This window comes from Rhinopithecus bieti, unplaced genomic scaffold, assembly GCF_001698545.2.
Source record: "Rhinopithecus bieti isolate Rb0 unplaced genomic scaffold, ASM169854v2 scaffold_24306, whole genome shotgun sequence".
Classification (NCBI taxonomy): domain Eukaryota; kingdom Metazoa; phylum Chordata; class Mammalia; order Primates; family Cercopithecidae; genus Rhinopithecus; species Rhinopithecus bieti.
In genome coordinates, this window is record NW_016811898.1 from 3501349 (window position 1) to 3517667 (window position 16319).

Genomic DNA, 16319 nt, shown 5'->3' on the forward strand with positions numbered 1-16319 from the left:
ACATGTTTTAGGAAGAATTCTTTTAGCCTAAATATGAGTGATTTGACAGTGCTCAGAAAAATTAATTTTGTGACAAGACTGATTGGGGTTCTGCTTATTTTCAGCAATGCATCTTTTCTGATTCACTGCCTTTTGGCTGTTTGTCTTTACAGTTTGCCTTTGTAGTCATGACCAGTTGTCTTTACCATACCTCCCAGCCTCCTTTTTTTGTGATGAAACTCTTAGAATATTTAAAAATTTTAGCAGATAGTACACACGCAAAAAATGTTTGAGAATGTTTGTTTTCCACTTTCTAATCAAAATATCTGTTTCAGGTTTTTCTGCAGCTTGGGCAAGGCTGCCAATGCCAGATGGCACCGTTTCTGAGAGAAGAGCTAGCTTTTGCTTAGAAGTAATACCCACAAACAATGCCAAATTAGCATAAGCAAATGTCAGTGAGTTAACACAAAGCCAACACTCTTTCTATCTTTTCTTTCCTTCCTAGGCCATGGGTGTTGAGAGTGACCAGGAAATTGTGCAGATGATTGGAACAGAGGAGCACGTGATGGCTGCATTTGGGCCCAGTCTGGAAGAGTGCCAGAAAGCTCAGATTTTCACACAGATGCAGGTGTGTCTTTTCATGTCGTCCTTTGCTATGAAATGGAGTTAGAGACTTAATGCCGCTCATTGATAAAGCTCGTCGGATGTGATGGCTTTGGGCTCATGGATGTGGGAAAGGTACTGGGGAGATGGGAAGAGTGAAGTTTCTTTAACTCACTTTTGTCAGGATTGGAGGAGGAGTTTCCTCAGACAAATTAGGAGCCTATGGTGCCTAACTTAGAATAGGGATATATGGCCAAGAGGTGTTTATTTTGATATAATAGCAAGTACTATTTTATTTTTCCTTATTTGCCTGAGTGATAATATATTTTTTTTAAACTATGGCAACTCTCGTGTACAGGGTGTGTGTGTGTGCATGCATTTCTCTTTCATATCTTTTTTTATGCCCTACTTCAGTTGCTTTAGGCATTCAGTTGTATGTGGTTTCTATTTCTTTTCCTGAATTCCCGGTGCTACTTTGGACGGCAAGGAAAACCCGGAATCAGTCCATTTTACTGCTGCAGAGCCTTCATTGACCTGCTCAGGCACTCCTGGTTGGACCCTGGGAATTTTAGGACAATTTTCTCAATCTTCAAAGATGAAGATTGAGAAATACACGCGCGCGCACACACACACACACACACACACCCCATAATAAAAATAATTGCACTTCCCTTCCCACATGGAGGAAGCCCTAGCAGCCATACTTAGGATTTTAGTCCCATATTTGCAAGTGCTTTCCTAAGTATAAATCAAAGGTAACATCCCTCATAGCCATCCTGGGAGGTGGGAATTCCCTACTATAGAATCACAGTAAACAGTTCTTACCTATCCACATGTACATTGTCTGTTCTGTGAATTACGTATGACATACGTAAACTCCAGCCTGCTTTTTTTCTCTTCACCCAGGATGTTTGTAGAGAAAGCATTTCCCGCTTATATCTGTTAATATGTATTCTGAAATCAAATCAGTATTGATATTTTTGTAGACTACACTAGATATTTAGAAAGATTGAAATAGGTCAGTAGATATATAATTCCAAAGCACAAATCAGTAAGGATTATTCTCATCACTGCCTTCCTCTTTTTCTACAGTTAATTAATAGTTGACTGCAGTTACAGGGCAGGCAGCACCAGGAAGCATGGTTTGGATTTAGGAGATTCTATTTTTGGCCTTTATCAAAAATGAAATATTTGGTAGGCATGAATCTTTGTTATACACTGAAGTTATATTGTCCAAGGGTTCCAAGAACATGAAGAGAAAACATTAAGAAATATCCAGGAGGCAGAAAATGTAGAATCTACCCTGCAAGCAGGAGTATTTGGTTCCATTTTGGGAGATACCCTATTTTTTAATGCTGTGTAGTACCCTACAAGAGCAGTTTACCTTAATGGTTTCCCAGTGGCTTCAGTGAAATCCATTATGCATTTTATTTCAAACATCATCATTGGGGTCAGATAACCCTAGCATTGTAAAGCTGAGCAGAGCCCAAACAGTAGGTTGGAAAATCATTCATTTATTTCTGTTAAATAGGTTCTGACAGAAAATTTCAGCTAATTAAATCAGATCAGATTAGTGAAAAGATGGCAGGAAAAGATGGAGGGAAGTTAACATAAAAAGACAAATGTTCCTTTTCCTCGAAAGGGAAGTATAACTTTGAAAGTGCTTGTACTCTGTATGCTGGATTAAGGCACGTATTAGCTATTGAAACTGATAAAAGGATATAGAGATGCAAGTAATCCAAAATAGTTGGTATGTAGAACATACATTACCAGTTACGAAAACATGAATATTCTATGCTATTCTAAATGAAAATGTAGTAAGTACACTTTGTATTAGTCTGTTCTCACATTGCTATAAAGAAACACCTGATCAGCCTGGATAGCATGGTAAGACCCCATCTCTACAAACAATAAAAATAAATTAGCCAGGCATGGTGGCATGCACCGGTGGTCCCAGCTACTTGGGAGACTGAGGCAGGAGGATCACTTGAGCCTGAGAGGTCAAGGCGGCAGTGAGCCATGATTTTGCCACCCCAGCCTGTGCGACAGAGTGAGACGTTGCCTCAGAAAAAGAAATACCTGAGACTGGGTAATTTGTAAAGAAAAGAGGTTTAATTGGCTCATGGTTTTGCAGCCTGTGCAGGAACCATAGCGGCCTCTGCTTCTGGGGAGACCTCAAGAAGCTTCCAGTCATGGCAGAAGGCAAAGGAAGGGGCAAGGCGTCTCATATGGTGGGAATGAGAGCAAGAGAGCTTTTAAACAACCAGATTGGGAAAACTCACTATCAGGAGGACAGCACCAAGGGAATGGTGCTAAACCAGTCATGAGAAACCCATCCCCATGATCCAGCCACCACCCACCAGGCCCCACCTCCAACATTGGGCACTAAAATTTGACATGAGATTTGGTGGGGACACAGATGCAAACCATATCACACTTTGTTTTGTGTAATAGAACTTTGGAAGATGTGGCACTTTAATGGATTGCTTAAAACCTGTGGGGTTTTGTGTTTTTGGCCGGGCATGGTGGCTTATGCCTGTAATCCCAGCACTTTGGGAGGCCGAGGTGGGTGGATCATTTGAGGTCAGGAGTTCAAGACCCAGCCTGGCCAATATGGTGAAAACCCGACTCTACTAAAAATACAAAAATTAGCTGGGCATGGTGGTGGGTGCCTGTAATCCCAGCTACTCGGGAGGCTGAGTCAGGAGAATTGCTTGAACCCAGGAGGCAGAGGTTGCAGTGAGCCAAGATTGTGCCACTACATTCCAGCCTGGCTGACAGAGTGAGACTCCGTTTTTTATGCCTCCCTTTGTAGTCTCTCTCACATTTCTTCTGTTCCTGAAGCCTTCTTTCTGTGTTGTTCATGTATGTTTTATTTACACCATCGTTGTCTTGGGCTCTAATATATAGAGAAGAAAGTATTAGCTGTAGTGAGGGATAAGAGGCACTAGGCGTGTCATCTTGACCTATGCATCACAAGGGATACCCTCCTCACCTGTGTTCCTCTATTTCCCCCTCAAACAAGTGAAAAATTGTAGCCTTTTTCACAAGGAAACTAGAAGGTCAATCTTTATTGAAGACAGCTTAGTTTGGGGAAAACTGAACTGCCTGTCTACTCACGGTTCCTGCCAACTGACCTACTTTCTTCCTTTACTTAGTTACTACTTACTACTAGGTCACTGCAGCAAGCATTTTCAGGGTTTTAATTTATCTTATACTCTAATGGCCTTTTAATGGGAAAGATTTAGATTTGAAGTCCAAATCTTATGGGATGGAGTTTCATTCAATTCCAAACACTGTACTAATCACTGGGAGTCAAAGAAAAAGATGACGGAATTCCCACCCACCAAGTCTAGTAGGAAAAACATACATGTAAATAGATCATTAAAACATAATGTGATATGAACATGAATTAAAATATGCAATCCTGAATGCATAAGGAATTAAAACTGCAGAGAAAGAGGAGTGGGGTTAGGAAAGCCTTCGGAGAGGAAGTGATATCTGATCTAGATTTTGAAGCATGAGAAAGGAATACCCCAAGCAGGTAATTGGGCAGGAATTCCAAAATAATCAAAGATCCCAGCCTTTTCTTCTGTTAAACTGAAAGTCTCTTTTATTTATTTATTTTTTTTAAGTTCATTCTTGGCCAGGCACAGTGGGTCACACCTATTATACTGCCACTTTGGGAGGCCAAGGCAGGATGATCACTTGAGGCTGGGAGTTTGAGACCAGCCTAGGCAACATAATGAGACCCTGTCTCTACCAAAGGTTTTTTGTTGTTATTGTTGTTGTTGTTGTTGTTGTTGTTGTTGTTGTTTTAGTTAGCTGGGCATGGTGGCATGTGCCTGTAGTTCTGCTACTTTGGAGGCTGAGTGAGGTGGGAGGATTGCCTGAGCCCAGGAGATTGAGGCTGCAGTGAACTGACATCACACCACTGCACTCCAGCCTGGGCAACAGAGTGAGACCTTGTCTCAAAAAAAAAAAAAAGGTACATCGTTGTTCCAAAATAATAAGAACCACATACTCCTCTTCTTTAAACACTGTTGATTAGGAAAAATTTCAACATATATAAAGTGCAAATAATAGTGTTATAAATGCTCATGTATCCAATGCCTACCTTCGGAAGTTGTCAACACCCTTACTTGGTTATTTTAAGTAAATTTATGTACACTAAAATATACAAATCTTAATTGTATGACTTTACAAGATACAGAATATTTCCTTATCACACAAGTTCCCTCATGCCCCTTCCTGGTCAATCTTCACCTCTACTCTCTGATTTTTTTCCCCACTATTCTGATTTTTGCACTGTAGATTAGTTTTGCCAATTACAGAACTTTATTTATGGAATTAGGCATCATAAATTAGTGATTTTTGCACCATAAGTTAGTTTTACCTATTTTAGAGCTATATATATGGAATTAGGCCGTATATATGCTTTCGTGTCTAGCTTCTTTTGCTGAGCTTATTGTCTGAGATTCATCCAAGTTGTTTCTTTTTGTTCCTTTTTATCTCAGTTATCCGTGTAGTTCATTTCTTTTTATTTCAACATAGTATTTCATTGTTTAAATATACCACAGTTTATCTGTTTTCCTATTGATAGACACTTGGTGTGTTTTTCAGTCTTTAGCAATTATGAATAAGACTATAAACAAATCTTTATGTGGATGTGTGGACATGTTTCATTTCTCATGAATGACTACCAAAGAATAGAATTGTTGAATCAGAGAGCAGATATATATGTAACTTTTATATATACCTTGTTCCAAAATGATTGTAACATTTTGCATTTACACCAGCAGTGTATGAGAGTTCTTTTTTTTTTTTTTTTTTTTTGAGACGGAACCTCACTCTGTCACCCAGGCTGGAGTACAGTGGTATGATCTCCGCTCACTGCATTCTCCACTTCCTGGGTTCAAGTGATTCTCCTGCCTCAGCCTCCCAAGTAGCTGGGACCACAGGTGTGCGCCACCATGCCCGGCTAATCTTTTTGTATTTTTAGTAGAGACGGAGTTTCACCATGTTGGCCAGGCTAGTCTCAGACTCCTTACTTCAGGTGATCTGCCTGCCTGATTACAGGCATGGGCCACCACGCCCAGCCTGATAGAAAGTTCTGATTGCTTCATGTCCTCATAATATCTGGTGTTGTCAGTCTTTAATTTTAGCCGCTGTAATGGGTATATAGTGGTATCTCATTGTGGTTTTAGTTTTTATTTTTATGATAACAAATGATGTTGAACCTTTATGTGTTTTTTGGCTATTTGTATTTTCTTCTCTGTGAAGTGTGAGCCAAATGCTCATTTTCCTTAGTGAATTTTCTTGTTGTTGAGTTTAAGAGTCCTCTGAAAAACAAATCCTGGATGTAACTAACTTCCTTGTCAGCATTATGTATTTTCTCCCAGTCCATTCCCTCCCTATTTGTTTGCTTAATTCTATTTTTAATTTTGAAAAAACTTAGGGTTTTTTTTTATATGTTTCACTTTTATATTTATTGCTCTCTGTTTAAAGAAATCTTGCCTACCCCAAGGTTAGGAATATATTCTTCAATGTTTTCTCCTTGAAGCTTTATAGTTTTACTAATAGTTTTTATGGTTAGATCTAAAATCCCTCTTAAACTAATTTTGTATTTGTTGTGAGGTAGGGGTCGAGATTAATTTTTCACTTTATGGATAGTTGTTTCAACAACTTTTATTGAGAAGACTTTTCCTTCCTCATTGAATTGCTGTGGTACTTTCGTCAAAAGTCAACTGATCTTTTAGTATGTGTTTATTTCTGGACTTTTTATTCTCTTTCATTGATTTGTCTATCCTTGTGCCAGTATCACACTATTTTGATTACTTAGCTTTATAGTTAAAATCAGGTAATATAATACTCCAACTTTTTTCTTTCAATATTGTTTTAGCTACTCCAGGTCCTTTGCATTTCCATGTAAATTTTAGAATCTAAAATTTTAGAATCTAGAAATTTAGAATTAGTCAGTTTTTGCTTTTTAAGCCTGCTAAGGGTATAATTAACAATTATGAAAGTATTGGTCAGTTTGGAGAGAATTTTAACACTAAGCCACTTTTAATACCATTGAATCATCCAATCCACGAGCATGTCATGACCCTTAATTTATTTAGGTTTTGTTTTCTCTCAGCACTGTTTTGTAGCTTTCAGTGTAGAGGTCTTACATGATATGATTCATTTTTGAGAGGAAAAAAGTACTACTATAAAATTTACCTGTGGTTTTCTCTGGGTGAAAGACTGATGACTGCTGTATGTCTATACACACACACACACACACATATTTTACTTGTGTCTGTATTTTCTAAATTTCCTACAATGACAATGTATCAATTTTTTTAGTAAGAAAACAAAAAATAAAAAGGGAACCAGTGTATTAGGCAGTGTGCTATGCTTTTTGTCACTGATTTACGATAAATGTAGATTTTGGACTAGACCCAGTATAGCTTTCTCTATAACCAGGGTCTTTATCTCTTTTGCTCATAGTGTACGTGTGGTTAGGTGCTTACTAAACTACCTCCAGTGATGTTATTCAAACGTCATTACAATCTGTTTTTTATAGGCATTAAAATACATAGGCAACAAAGTAAGAAGGCAAAGGATGTGGGGAGGTGGACCAAAGAAAACCAAAATAGAAGAAGCAAGAGAGCTCCTGGCTTCCACCATTCTGACCCATGTCCCAGTGAGTAACACTGTTACTGTGAATAAGGACTGTGAGATCTGTGAATTCCTGTTAAAGAACTGTGATAAGAGTTTACCTCATTTAAAGTCTAATTCCTCAAGAGAAAATTCTAAAGAGGACTGTACTGCCCCACCAGAAATAACCTTCCGTTATCAGCAGTTTATTTATACTCGGAGAATGTTAGCTGTATCGGCATCATCATGTTTATTCTCTTGTGGTTATTCTTTCAGTCTTAAAATATTGTTATTTTATGTTCATACATATATTAGTACTAGATTTCTACTGCTACTAGATTTCATGGTTTTGAAGGACAAAGATGATGTCTTACATGTTTTATAAATAAATTAAAATAAGCTTATAGTGCCTTGTCCATACCTATTTTTTATTGTATGGTAAAATTGCTTCTGTAAAATATGCTTATGCTTATTGTATAGTAAAATATGCTTCATGGTAAAATATGCATAACATAAAGTTTACCTTTTTACATGTACAATTTTCTGGAGTTAAGTACATTCACACTATTGTACAACCATCACCACAGCAGATAGGTTTAAAAATGCTTACTGAATGAGTTCATCTTCTAGACCTTGAATTTTAAAGTTCACATTATCCAGCCTCCTTCACTTACTATGAAGATTCTCTGATCCAAGCATGCTAGATGAGTTGCGTTGTCACCCAGCTGGTTAGCGGTAAGAGTAAGGGCTAGAACCTATCTTCTGACCTTGGACTAGTATGTAGTATTTACTTTTTATTAACTTATTAAACAGAGATCAACCATATTGGCATGTGGGGTGTTGGCAAGAGGCAACCCTCAATTTTCTTCCCATTTAATGTATATGTTTTACTAAGTTATAGAGTTATTATTTGTTAGACTGTCTTGTTAACTAAATAGTCTGGTTTGTAATGAGTTACCACGTGTTCCATCCATGAATAATCTTATTCAAGGGTTGCAAACATGACCTTCAGGGGCTGACTGTAAAATAATGGAAGGTCAAGGGATCTGTGGAAGTCGAGAGTAACTACCTGAATGCATCCAGATCCGATTTTCCTGTATTAAAACACCCTTCAATCCAAATAATACAGGTCTCTCATTCTGCCCCTTGGCTACCATTTGTGCATGTCATTGATTTAATCTAAAGAATTAGAGAATTTTGAATGTTAAAGCTAGGTCTGAACTGAATTTTAAGCTCTTTTGGATGATTGGAAAGAGTCTGAAACTTAAAATAGCAAAAGTGAATAGTAGAAACAACAAGGGCTTTTGGAGTCTGAGACGTAATTGTTCAAATCCTGGTTTCTTACATCCTCACTGATGAACTTTGGACAAATCTGAACTTTTCTAAGCTTCAGTTTTCTCATCTGTATAATAAAAGTAATTCCCCCTTTCTTGCAGGGTTCTTATGATGATTCAAAGATATAATATACGTAAAGCTCTGTATTTTCCACAGCTCCCCATGTAGCTATTAGGAGCTACGCTTACCTTCATCCTATAACAGAGAAGAATGTTGGGTTAATTAAAGAGCTTTAGTTGATAGAGTCCTGCCGATATCAACGCTTGTTTAGTTAGACTAATAAAGACACACCGGGCGCAGTGGCTCACACCTGTAATCCCAGCACTTTGGGAGGCCGAGGCAGGCAGATCACCTGAGGTCAGGAGTTCAAGACCAGCCTGACCAATATTGAGAAACCCCATCTCTACTGAAAACACAAAATTAGCCAGGCATGGTGGCACATGCCTATAATCCCAGCTACTCCGGAGACTGAGGCAGGAGAATCACCTGAACCTGGGAGGCGTAGGTTGCGATGAGCCAAGATCATGCCATTGCACTCCCGCCTGGGCAACAAGAGTGAAACTCCGACTAAAAAAAAAAACAAAACAAAATTCATACTTTTCTGTGGTTGCATGGAACCTAAATGACCATTTTAAAAGCTTGGTTATACATAATCCAGGGAGGAATAAAGTCAGAATAGATGGATCAGGGAAAAGATCTTCGTTTTCCAGAATTGTTTTGGACAGTATTTACCTAAGTATGATATAAAGGATGATTTTCGTGATACAGGGTCATTTTTTTATGTGAGTAATTATGTACTTACTAGAAAGAATACAACTAGCATCAAATCCATTGGTGTGGTGTATGTGATTTTATGGTATTATTGCATAGGATGAAACTTAGCTTAAAATTGGTTGTTTAAAGATGATTAAACATGTTACATAAATATGTATAACAGAGATATTTGTGATGGTGGAACTTGAATTACTATCATTTGGAAAGTATTGTTTAGGTGTGTCTGTGTAGAGGGAAAAGCATGGGCAGATACTCAGTAGTTCTCAGTGCTTGTCCTTGGGGGCGGGTCTCCAGAGGCCTTTGTCTTGGTATCCTGGCCTTTCAGTTCCTTGGGGTCTGTGGTTCCCAAAGAGCATTCCATGGACTAGCAGCATTGGCCTCACAGGGGACTTGTGAGAAATACTTAAACTCTACCCTAGACCTACTGAATCAGAAACCCTAGGAGTGGGTCCCAGTAATCTGTGTCTTCACAAGCCCTCCAGATGATTATGCATGCTAAAGTTTAGAAACCACTGCTCTAAGGGTGATTAGGCTCCAAGACACCTAAGTTCCAGACCACTCTTTCCTCTAATGTAGTATTAAAAGGTCTCCAGAGTTCTGAAACAGGCAACAATTCTGTTTCATCATTCCGAGTTCATTTGTTAGTCCTCTTTTCTCCCCCTCTTTCAGATAATCCACAGGTTAGTATCCCACAAAGGAGTATCTGAACTACTCTAAGCATTCTCCCAGAAAGTGTTACCAGCTGCTGAATTGAGAGGATCCCCACTCACCATATGACTGTGGGAACAGTGCTAAGTATTAACTCATTTCAATTTAGACCTAGGGTTTTGCTTTCTAGCATATAGTCATTAAAAAGGGGAGTGAAGTAAATTAGGGTTCAGTCCCAAGGGGGTGATGGACTGCACTTCTAGTCAAGAAGTGGCATTATACAGTTCAGTAGGGGCATTTTCCACAAATATCCATATTTATTTCTACTTATAAATGTCTTGGGAGAATCTGCCAGTATTTATGCAAAAGGAAAATGTGAAATGGGTTTTGTTGAAAATTGAAAATTTTGTTAATGAAAGTTTGCTTTATTTTCTCATTAACAAGAAAAATAACTACAACTAGAAGAGTTAGATGTTCCATGTAACTTACCACGTTAAGATTAGAACAATAAAATGTAAATTAGATGTGCTTAAATGGAGGACCACACAGCTTTCGAAATAGCAATTGAAAATGTAAATTACTTATAGCTGCCCAGACACTGAGTTTTCTGCTTGGTATTGTAGTAACTGGTGTTATGATTGTAGAGGTTTTATTTTGAGGATGGACAAGAGACTTTTCTTTTAAATACCTTCTTATTGATGTAATTGTTTTGTGGGTACAAGATAACAAAGTAGCTTTTAGGGCTACTTTTTCTTTTACCACATTCAAACACATTTCTTTTAACATATTCCAAAGTTCTCAGTAATAGAAAGAAAGTAAATTGACCTAGAGGAGAAATAAAACTTCCTTTGAAAGAAAATGGAGTTTTTGAAACACATACGGAATTCTAACATCCTACATTATTTAGTGGAATTACTTAGCAGCAACAACAAAATGTATGAAGGAGAATGCCTACTTTTTTTTTTTAATGCAATCTATTGATTTTTTGTCATAGTGATAAACTTAATAAAAGAGATTTCATTGGGATTTTACTAAATGATTAAGGTAAGTAAAAAGGAAATTTTGTAATAGTATGTATCATCTGTGGAAAAGCCTATAAATACTCCTTGGAATTGGCAGAAGCTCAGGCTACATTCTCAAAATTTGCCCTTTTAGATGTAGTGAAAAGATCTACTTCAGGTTTTTTGCCTCTCCAAACAAACCAGTGCAATTATTTTATCAGTTCTGAGTCAACTTACTGATTGAGCCATTCATTCATATGAGTTTCAGTGTTTCTGCTAGAGAAGATTGACTGGAACATTTGCTACAAATTCATTTCTCTGTTCATTCATTCAGCAGGTATTTGTTGCATGCCAGACAACATTGTAGTAAATTCTTATCACTGCATAATAAACAATTCTAAAACGTAATGGCTTAATGTAACTGTTTATTGTATATCTCATGATTCTGTGGTTTGACTGAGCTTAACTTAAGGTGGAGGAGGGAGTTCACATTTCAGGTCTCTTACGAAGTTGCAGACAGACAGCAGCTGAGGTTAGAGTCATCTGGAAGGTCACCTGGGCTGGACATTCCAGATGGCATCTTCACTCATATCTCTGACCCCTTCTTGGTTTTCCATTTCATTGGGATTTTACTAAATGAAATGTAGCCTCTGTCTCTGCACAATAGAGTGTTTTGGACTTCTCATGTAGTGTCTCAGGACTCTAAGAGAAAGGAAAAGGAAATTGCCAGTTGACTTAAAGGTTAATTCCGGAATTGGCCTGGTATCATTTCTGCTGTATTCTCTTGGTTAAACTAATTATAGGCCAATCCCAAGGGAGTGACAGATTCCACTTTTAATGAAGAAATGGCATAAAGTTTATAGGAAGGGAAGAAGTTGATAGTAGTCATCTTTGACACAAAGGTACTCACAGGTACTGAGGACAACGATGAAAAGTCATCTCAACTCAGTAAGTTTCCAGACTACTTGAATTTATTTGAATGGAGAGAATCATAACAATTCAGTATTTTCTTAAATGTTATAATATTGATACTTTTCTTGAGGTACATTAAATTTTAGTGTCCATTTTCTTAAAATTTTTCTCCAATTTCTGACTTACAGGTTAAGGAATTCAATTTCCGAGCCAAATGTATCTATACTGCAGTGATGGTGCGAAGAGTAATTCTGGCCCAAGGAGATAATAAAGTTGATGACAGAGATTATTATGGGAACAAGCGACTGGAATTGGCAGGACAGGTGATTTAATTATTTTATGTCAAAAATCTTTCTTTAATGAAGGTTAATTTGGTTTTCGTTTCACGTAAGAGGAAGAAACATCTGAATGCAATATAGTTTGCATGTTTGAAGGCAAACATTTCATGCCTGACTTATTATCTCTTACAATTCCTTTAACTGTAAAAACATTAATTCTTTTCTTTTCTTTTCTTTTTTTTTTTTTTTTTTTTTTTTTGAGACAGAGTTTCGCTCTTGTTGCCCAGGCTAGAGGGCAATGGTGCGATATTGGCTCACTGCAACCTCCGTCTCCTGGGTTCAAGCGATTCTCCTGCCTCAGCCTCCTGAGTAGCTGGGATTACAGGCATGTGCCACTATGCCCGGTTAATTTTGTATTTTTAGTAGAGATGGGGTTTCTCCATGTTGGTCAGGCTGGTCTTGAACTGCTGACCCCAGGTGATCCACCTGTCTTGGCCTCCCAAAGTGCCAGGATTATAGGTGTGAGCCACCACGCCCGGTCTAATTCTTTAAATGTTAATAGTACATGAGCTATATCTTTTGTTGGTATGTTTACCCTCATTCTGTATAATATACAAAGTGAAGTATGACTTTAAGTAATATCATTTATTTAGTTAACAAATATTTACTAAACACCTATTATGTTCTAGGCATACTCCTAAGTACTAGTTATATTAGAGGAAGTGAGACAGACAAAAGCCTCTTTTCTCTTACTCCTTGTAGTCTCAGTGGGAGGGAGAGAGACAATAATCAAGGAAACAATTCCCTGATTGTTTTGGTGACATGGTAGAGGTAGGTTAGTGAGGATATCGCTAATCTCATTTTAAGTCTTAGCTGATAAATGACATTTTATTTCAAGAGTGTGTATATCTTTCAACTGGCTAACAAGCATCCACAAATCTTTGCTTGGAAAGTGTCTAAAATGCTCCAGAAATAGTTTGCAATTATTTTCTCCTATTCTGTAGGTTGCTTTTTCACTTTCTTGACAGTGTCCTTTGATGCACAACAGTTTTTAATTTTGAAATAGTCCTATTTGTCTATTATTTTCTCTTGTTTCCAGTGCTTTTGGTGTCATATTCATGAAATTATAGACAAATTCAGTGTCAAGAAGATTTCCCGAATGTTTTCTTCTAAAAGTTTTATAGTGTTAGCTCTTAAGTTTAGGCCTTAGTTTAGGTGAGAGTTTTGTTAGATGTACATTTCTAGATTGATATTTATTATCTCTCACCATTTACTAGTTTATTTGTTTTTGTTTTTTTACTTTAGGCAAATATTTCACCTCCTTCTGCCTCAGGTTCCCTGTCTATAAAAATGGGGTTCATGCCATGTACCTTATAGGATTGTTATGGGATTAGATGAATGATGTATACCATACCTTGAATGGCACAGAACCATTGTAATTCCTTCATAGGTGTTCTGTCTTATCTGTCTAGGTGCTTTTAAGATCTTCTCTTGACTTTTGTTATTCTGCAGTTTTCTTTATGATATGCCTTGGTGTGAATTTCTTTTATTTATTTTGCTTGGTATGTGCGTGTTCCTGTTATCCCTGGATTAATGTCTTTAATCAATTCAGAAAAATTGTCAGCTATTATCTCTTCAAATATTGCCTATCCTCCCTTCTTTCTATTCTCTTTTTCAGATTTTCCAATTAAATGTGCTTTAAACTCTCATTTTTTTCCGTATCTCTTAACCTCCATTTTCTTTTTTCTATTATCTTTGTTCCTTTACTGCATTCTATGTGATTGTTTTTCTAATGTAGCTCTTAGTTCATTTTCTATCCAGCCATGTTCAGTAATTGAGTTTTTTGTTGTTTACTTTTATAGAAGGCTTTTTCATATATTTTGGTAATTTGTTGGTTTTACATTTTATGATGAAAATTCTCAAACATTCAGAAAAGTTAGAATGATTTTGTGGTTATTTTTATCATCTTATTTTGTGTATATTTTTTATTTCTCCATTGATTTACATAGCTTTTTTATTTCATATCAGAAAACTATATTTTAGCATCTAGAATCTATTAATTATAAGGTGGACCACTATTTTTATTTACACTAAGAAACAAAACACATCACCAGTTAAATTATGACACAGTGCTAAGTGTTAAGATGTATCCCATGTTCAGAAAAAAAAAAAAATTTCCAATTAGTGAAATATAGTTATTCCAGTACCTAATGTTCTAAAGCTGCTGAGTTAGTTGTTTTTGATTACTCTTAAGGTAGATTGGTTCCTTGTGAGTTCAACGATCTTTATTTATGAACTCATAATTAATTGAGCTCAGATTCTGGGTGCTATACTAGGGATATTTTCTTTTGGGGATATGTATTTTCTTTTGCAGGGAATAGTGCTGACGTGGAACTTCTAAGTCTTCTTACATGATTCTGAGGATTTTGACTTTCAGGCTCACTCCTTCATCTTGTCACTGAACTTTGATTTAGTCTCCAGGTCCCTAAAGCTGATATCAGTAATTATTCTCAGGGCAACTCTGCCATTTGGATTTGCTTATTGCTCCCTACTCCCTACCGTGGCTTCACCTCATTTTTTAATCTCGTGACTCTTGGAGCTAGGGGTGGTTAGCAGAGAGGGTACCTTGGAATTTTCTTATTCTTCCTGCAAGCCCAGCAGTATGTGAGAAGCATGTTTTATCTAGAATCTAGTCATATTTTAGTAACCAGACTCCTCAGAGAATCTAACCCAGTATGCTCCAAGCAGCAGAGGTCCTTTCATTTTCACGGTAGACTTGAAGCTTCATGAGGACAGAGACTGCATCTTTCTTGTTCATCTTACTAAACTTTGCAGCTAATAAGATGCCCCAGATATAGTGTCATCACATATTTGTTGTAGTAATGAATCAGTTAATTACATGTTCTAAAATAGTTTACTTTAAAGCTCCTTTGAATTCTGATATTCTTTCTTCATTGCTGTCTTAATCAGTTAGCAGTGCCATCTACCCATGCTGCTGAGCTAGGAACCTCTGTGTCACTCCAGACTCTTCCTGTTCTTTCAGTCTACACATCAGGTTTGTCAAATCATCAAATCCTGCTTGTGCCATTTCCTAAATGCATCTCTAATTTATCTCCAGTGTAACTGTTAGAGCACAGGCCTTCAACTTCAGTGTAACCTCCTAATGAGCCTCTCTGTTCTTAGTTTCACCCCAACTCCATTCATCTTCCACAGTGCTAATAAAATTATTTCAACACAAATACGATCTTCTCACTCTTGTGCTTAGGCTATTTGAATGGCTCCCTCTGAAAGCAGTGAGGTCACTACAGTGAGATGTGATGTGGTTAATGGAAGATGCCAAGTTAGGGAATGTGTCAGCCAAATCATCTTTTAGGAATTTAGAGTCTGTTGTTGGTGACAATTCTTAGGAGATCAGTCTGTGTGGTTGTCACAGAGGGATGATGGTATGGTTGATAAGAAGAGGATGCCAAGTTTCCATAATAACTAAAGATATGGTAACTTAGGGATATGGTTGTATAAAGCACTGACATGCTCTTAATTAGAGGTACTACTTCCTGAGTCCCCTGGAATTTTCCCAGGAGATATATATCTGTGAATGATACCACCCAGCCTAGAATGAGGTTTTGCAGAGCCCAAGACACTTCTTTTGTTATTCTGATGGTTATTCATTTATTTTACCAATTTAAACAAATATCTTGGAATAGGAACAGCTCCAGTCTCCAACTCCCAGCGCGAGCGACACAGAAGACCGGTGATTTCTGCATTTTCAACTGAAGTACTGGGGTCATCTCACTAGGGAGTGCGGGACAATCAGTGCTGGTCAGCTGCTGCAGCCCGACCAGTGAGAGCTGAAACAGGGCGAGGCATTGCTTCACCTGGGAAGCACAAGGGGGAAGGGAATCCCTTTTCCTAGCCAGGGAAACTAAGACACACAACACCTGGAAAATCGGGTAACTCCCACCCCAATACCGCGCTTTAAGCAAACGGGCACACCAGGAGATTATACCCACACCTGGCCGGGAGGGTCCCACGGCCACGGAGCCTCCCTCATTGCTAGCACAGCAGTCTGCGATCTAACCGCAAGGCAGCAGGGAGGCTGGGGGAGGGGCGCCCGCCATTGCTGAGGCTTAAGTAGGTAAACAAAGCC

The 16319-nt window shown here is 37.8% G+C and overlaps 1 protein-coding gene across 1 annotated transcript in view; it reads left to right on the forward strand.

The window, feature by feature from the left end:
- POLR3B (RNA polymerase III subunit B) overlaps positions 1–16319 on the forward strand; it is a 144431-nt gene that overhangs the window by 34761 nt on the left and 93351 nt on the right. Inside the window, 3 exon segments of the mRNA XM_017895316.1 lie at positions 485–607; positions 7151–7270; positions 12083–12218. Of these exon segments, the coding sequence (XP_017750805.1) occupies positions 485–607; positions 7151–7270; positions 12083–12218 (379 nt within the window).